A 6,032-nucleotide genomic window follows, 5' to 3' on the forward strand; every position below is an offset into this window, starting at 1 on the left:
CTGCGGCTGCAAAGCCGTCTTTTCTTTCTAGTCACTTTCCAGATTTACACTTTCTTTGTTTTGAGCTAGTCTAACCCCTCTCGGTCTTTTCCGACGAGAAAGCGTGTGCTTGCTCCGGAAGCCGTGGTGCGAAATATGGAAGGGGTGTTCCGTCCATATTAAGCAGGAGAAATTACTCCCTGCGCGTTGGTCAGAGTTGGTTCTGCCGTGGGCGCAAGTTGTGACGAGGCGCCGGGCTCTGTTGTCGAGCCTTGCGTCTCGGTGCGGCTGCCTGCTGGCGGGGGAGGGTCCTGGGGTAAGGTCCCATGACGTCACAAGCCGCAATTTGCCAAGGAACCTGGCTATTGATCGGCTGCATGAGCCCAGGTGGGCGTCCACCACGCGGCTTGACCCTTTGGCACACGTCGCACGAGCGGGCGTAGCGTATTGCATATCGCTTCATGCCAGCCCAGGTAGCGAGGCGGCACAACTTGAGGTAAGTCTTAGGGCCACTCGCATGCCTAGCGATGCACGTGTCATGAAAGTAGCATAAAAGTGCTCCTCTCAACGTGCGTGGAATCACCACCTTGAAGGACTCGTGTGTATCCTTCTCGGAGGGGATATATCTCAGCAGGATGCCATCGGAGTCGAGCAGATAGGAATCCATCGTGCTCACAGCATTACCAGCTTTGTTCGAGTGCCCCGCACGGACAACAATACCAGTTGCCTCCGTGTGCGCCGCGGCCGCGCCGCCCGGCTCCCTGAGCCCGCCGAACACTTTTCGACAAAATGGATCCTCCCGCTGTTCCTCCAATAGCTCCCTTCTGCTGAAAACGCTCACCACTGAACTGATGCCTTCAAAGTGGTTTACGCTTTCGCCCTGGGAAGGCGGGGTGTCCGTTCCCTCGGAGCGTTCTGTGAGCTTCGCGGCAGTCGCGCTGCTCTGGCTGTCGGGCGCGGCGGAGTGGGTAGTGTTGTTACTTCCCAAGCCGTCAACGGGCGCGCGCGAAAGTGCGTCCGCCACCACGTTCTTCTTGCCCCTCCTGTAGCGCACGGTAAAGTCGTAACGCTGGAGGAGCAGCGCCCATCGCGCTAGGCGTCCGGACGGCTCGCCTAGACGTCTCAGCCAAGTGAGTGCCATGACCAGGATGTTGCTGCTGAGAAGCCGTATTGGACAGCCACAGCAGGGACTGGATGTCGATCCCGCTCGCCGCCATGGCTAGTCTGTCTGTCGGCAGTCGGTCACACAGACACTCGGTTTGTCACACCTCTGGCCCCACGTTGGGCGCCAAGAGTATGGGGGTTACTCTTGTAGTAACGCTCAAAGGGCTAGAAGCAGTTGTCGCTCTCTAGCACCAGCGTGCCAGCCCTAGCAGTCAGAGCTGTGACCCCCAACCCGCGGTGCGGTGAGTCGCAACCACGGCGGGTTCGGGCCAGATGGGGCAAACACGAGTATGCTACTCGGAGGAGAGTGTATTGCTCCCGAGCAATACAATGCAGCAGCAACAATACAACCGCCGTAACGAGGGAGAGTGTTCCGCTCGCGTACGGGGGTGAAAAGCACAAAGGAAAGAACGCCCGCAAAAATCTGGGGGAAGAAGGTTCCGCTCACCTCGCGTGGCCCCTCGCTCACGGCCCGCGGCGGTCAAGTCACACACGGTGGCGGGGCGATAAGGGCAGCGGTTTCCGTGGCAGATCTCTCATCCATCCGTGTGCACAGCTCCCGCCAGAAGACAATGATGATGATGATGATTGCTTTGGGGTATTCTTGGGAGGGGATACTGGTCCCGACGTATGTTGGCCAGTTGGTGGCATCACTCTTGGGGACCAGGGGAAGGGGTAGGGGGATGTAGGGAGGGGAGAGGGGAGGGGGTATGGTCGTCGCCTCGACGGGAGCGGTCCGTGTCCTTGCAGGGGGAAGGGTCTTGGAGTAGCGCCGCCGCCGCAACAACAGCGCCGGGGGAAGCCTCGGTGCACTAGGATAGAGTGCAAGCACCGGGCTGGGGGAGGCAGATTCCTAGACCTTCATGTGGCTGGGAGGAGCCGAAGGTCTAGAAGAGTCCAGGTCCAAGGCTGCAGGTCCAGGAGGCCGCAGGCCTTGGGCTGCAGGTCCAGGTTCCTCGGGCTACAGAAGGATGTCCAGGCCGGTCTCCTTGAGGTAGGCCAGCAGGAGCCGGCAGGCGGGCAGAGGGTTCCGGGCCGGGAACAGCAGCTGGTCCTCCGTGTCTGCTGGCAGGCCGAGGGCACGGTAGCCTGCAAAGAGACGGCTACGAGGCAGGGCAAAAGTAGGGCATGCACCCAACAGGTGACCCAGGGTGCCTGTATCCCCGCACGATGGACAGGCAGGGGAGGAGGCCATACCAACGACGAACTTGCGTGTCGGCGTCCATGAGCATCCGATGCGGAGTCGGAGCAGGAGGGCACGTTCTCTGCGCGGGATCTTGTCTGGGAGCCGGTGGAAGGGCCTGCACGCAGAGATACGCCTGTCAGGGTGCTTTGCCCTTACCGCTCGCCTGAGTAGTTGCCGGGCAAAATCATGCGGGGCCACTTTGGTGGTCACTGGCGACCCATCGTTGTGGGCAGCCTTGGCGAGGGAGTCGGCGTCCTCGTTGCCCTGGACGCCGGTGTGGCCAGGGACCCAGTGAAGGGACACCTGGTAGCCTGCATCCTCCAGTGCGTGCAGGTGGGCACGCAGGACACTCGCCGATGTCTGCGAGATGTGTGGCCTGCTCAGGAGCTGGAGGGCAGGTCGGGAGTCGCACAGGACAGCGACAGGGCCTGGTGGGGTGGTGGACCCGATGAATTCTGCTGCCAGGTGGAGACCTGCCAGCTCAGCTGCCGTGGAGCTGCCCGGGAAGGAAAGTCTGCAGGACCGGGTCTGCTGCAGTTGGGGCACCGCCAGAGCCGCCGCTGCCTGCCCTGTGGCTGGCAGGACCGAGCCATCGGTGAAGAGGAGGGTGGTCCCTTTGCACTCTTCCAGGAAGGCAGCAGTGGTCTGGCGGAGTGCTGCAGCAGGGGAGTGGCGCTTGGTCACGCCGTCAAGGTCCAGGGTGACCTGCAGAGGAGGTCGGGTTGGAAGAGGGGGGAGGACTGGGAGGCCCTGGGGAGGGCCAAGTGTCTCCACGTAGAGTGCGTGGAGCTTCCCCATCCTAGAGTCGGCATTGGCCTGCAGGCGAGCACGGAGGGCACCGCCATCACGAACGTGGGCGAGCCGGTCCGTGTGGGTCAGGCCCATCTGCAGGAGCAGGAGGTCCAGCGGGAAGATGCCCGCCTCTGCTAGCGTGGCCGGGACCTGCGATCGCGGTGGAACCCCCAGGAAGCGGCGGATCCATTTCCTGCGAGAGAGCTCCATGCGATTAAGGCGGGTGCTCCGGAGCGTAACTAGGGGGAGGGCGTAAAGGATGGCTGATGTCGCCGCTGCCTCGAAGAGTCGGATGGCCCAGGTGGGGGTGCAGCCGTTGCCTCGGGCGACGATGGAAAGTACTGCTCGGCCGACTCGCTCCATGTGGGACAGGAGGGCCTTGTCAGCAGGAATCCAGGAGAGCCGGTGGTCGATGGTGAGACCAAGGTACTTCACCTGCGATTTCCAAGGGAGCTTAGTGCCGTCAATCTTGAGGGTAGCAATCTGAGCCGTGGCTCGTGCTCCCCTCGGATGTATAAACAAAGCCTCAGATTTCGTGGCTGAGAGAGACAGCCCCTTGGTCGCCAGGAACTGCTGCACCCCGTTGAGGGCACGCTGGAGTGCCTGTCTGGCAGAGGTAATCTGCCTCCTCGGAGCTCGGACCCAGAGGGCGACATCGTCCGCGTATACAGAGCAGAGAACTCTGTGGCGGCGGTCCTGCTGGATGGAGCGAGGGAGGCCTGCCATGACCAGGTTGAAGAGGAAAGGGCTGAGGACAGACCCCTGAGGGACCCCGGTGGTGATGGGGCGAGGACTGCTCAGAGTGCGGCCAACCCGAACCTGCATAGAACGATTGGACAGGAAGGAGGTTATAAACCGCCGGAGGTTACCTGTCACCCCCAGCTCGTCCAAGGCCATCTCGATGGTGCTGTGGGGCAGACCGTCGAAGGCCGACTCGACGTCCAGGAGGACAAGGATGGCAACGTCTCCGTGGAACTTCGCTTCCTCGAGGGATGACACCACGTCCGCGATGGAGTCTGCGGTACAGTGGTGCCTGCGAAAACCTGTCAAGTTCTCGGGAAGAAAGTTAGTAGCCTCAGCAATCCAGGTGAGTCGTTGGAGTGCCACCGACTCCATGGTCTTACAGGCAGCTGAGGTCAGCGAGACGGGTCGGTAGGACGACAGCTCCTTGGAGGGCTTGCGGGGTTTGAGGATAGGGACCACGATGGCCGTGGTCCAGCTCTCCGGGAGGATGCCGCTCGACCAGATGTCGTTAAACACGGTCAGCAGGCGGGCCTTTTCCGGGGCATCCAAGTTCCGCAGCATCTGCAATGTGAGCCCGTCTGCCCCAGGAGCGCTCTTCTTTTTGGACCGATGGAGGGCCCTGAGCAGCTCGTGTGGGGTGATCGGGTCAGTGCAGAGGGAGGCTACGCCAACAGCACCTGCAAGGACAGGAGGAAGTTGAGTTCGACACTGGGACGGAGGTCCCAGTGGGGGGCCTGGACTCGGGTGGGCAGCCTTGGTGAGGTGGTCGGCCAGCTGCTCCGCCAGTGCCTGGTACGACACCCCCCGGGCAATGGCGGCACCGAGGACTGGGTGTCGGTTTGCTGCGACCTGGAGGAGGGACCGCAGGAGTCGCCAGGCCGTCGCCGACTGCCGTGCCGAGCGGATGGACTGGCAGACGCCAGCCCAGCCCTCCCTAGCCCGGCGGTTCGCCTGGCGACGGCAGACAGCATCAATCCGCCGGTAGGCCGTCCAGTCCTCTGGGAGCGACGTGCTCTCCGCCTTCCGCTCGGCTCGTCTCCTGGCAGCTCGGAGTCCCAGGAGGCGAAGGTCTGGGACAGGGGCCTGCACTGAGGTAGAGCAGGACACAGTAGCAGTTTGTGCACACTTGCCCAGCAGGGTCAGGAAGTCCTCTGCATGGGGGATGTCCTTTGCGAGTTCCCTGAACATGGGCCACTTGGTGATTTTGTACACTTTTTCCTTCCTGCGCCTTCGAGAGGAAGGGTTCAGAAGGATGGGGAAGTGGTCCGAGCCCAGGGAATCCGGAGCTCTATCCCAGGTGTAGTGGCAAGCGTCCGACAGCAAGGCTAGGTCGATGATGGACGAACGGCCTGGTCGGATGAAGGTAGGGGCCCTGGGCTGCAGGACCCTGAGACTGGCTGCAGTGATGGCATCCAGAAGCTTCCTGCCTCTGGCGGACGTGGTACGGCTGCCCCAATCCCTGTGGTGAGAATTAAAATCTCCACAGATTAGAACATCCCTACCAAGTCGTGCATGAAGGGCCGTGAGGCAGGAAGGGTCCCAAGGCACACTGGGTGGGAGGTAGACTGAGGCCACTGTGGTGTCCGTGCTGCCCATGCGGACGCGCACAGCACAGATCTCCAGGTGACCCAGGTCAGGGTCATCGGCTGCCAGGACAGTATGGGGGATCCCATTCCTGACATAGATGGCCGTGCGGGGTCTCTCCTGGGGGTGGGCGTCGTCCCGGCAGGGGGCGTCACTGCAGTCCTGGAGGGAGCAGCAGGAGCGGCCCGAGTACCCAGTGTACCCTGGGAGACGGGAGGATTCTGCAGGGATCCGGGTCTCCTGGAGAGCCATGATGTCGTAGTCCAGGGAGCCCTGCAGAACAAGGTCTTTTATGTCGGCCCGCCGGGCACGCAGGGAATTCACGTTCCACTGCATGACCCGAGGCCGTGAGGGGGCCGAGTTACGGCGATCCATGGTGTTGGGTGGAGGGGCCCTCGGCAGCGAGGACAGCCAGGCACATCTGACGTGCGCCCGAGTCACGGGGGAGCTGTGGCAAGAGGGCCTGGACAGCAAGCCGCAGGGCTGCCGTCACCGTCTGTTGGGCATCCTGCGCTGGAGAGCGGGCTGGGACCCCGGCAGCAGGGCGGGAAGGTCCGGGGCCCCGAGTCTGCAGGGCCCTGGC

At 62.5% G+C, this 6,032-nt stretch overlaps 1 protein-coding gene across 1 annotated transcript; it reads right to left on the bottom strand.

Moving 5' to 3' along the window:
• Nucleotides 1-1,725: 1,725 nt before the first annotated feature.
• Nucleotides 1,726-4,049, bottom strand: LOC149357664 (uncharacterized). Its single transcript, XM_089584827.1, has one exon. It carries the CDS (start codon nt 4,016-4,018, stop codon nt 2,105-2,107), a length of 1,914 nt encoding a protein of 637 aa, XP_089440953.1. The 5' UTR covers nt 4,019-4,049; the 3' UTR covers nt 1,726-2,104.
• Nucleotides 4,050-6,032: the final 1,983 nt, after the last annotated feature.

The sequence above is a fragment of the Amblyomma mixtum genome, chromosome 3 (genome assembly GCF_055824585.1).
Source record: "Amblyomma mixtum isolate Tamu chromosome 3, ASM5582458v1, whole genome shotgun sequence".
In the NCBI taxonomy this organism is placed as follows: domain Eukaryota; kingdom Metazoa; phylum Arthropoda; class Arachnida; order Ixodida; family Ixodidae; genus Amblyomma; species Amblyomma mixtum.

What these genes read in the sequence shown, in the direction of transcription:
- LOC149357664 (XM_089584827.1), bottom strand. Translation starts at nt 4,018, where the DNA reads ATGGCCTTGGACGAGCTGGGGGTGACAGGTAACCTCCGGCGGTTTATA.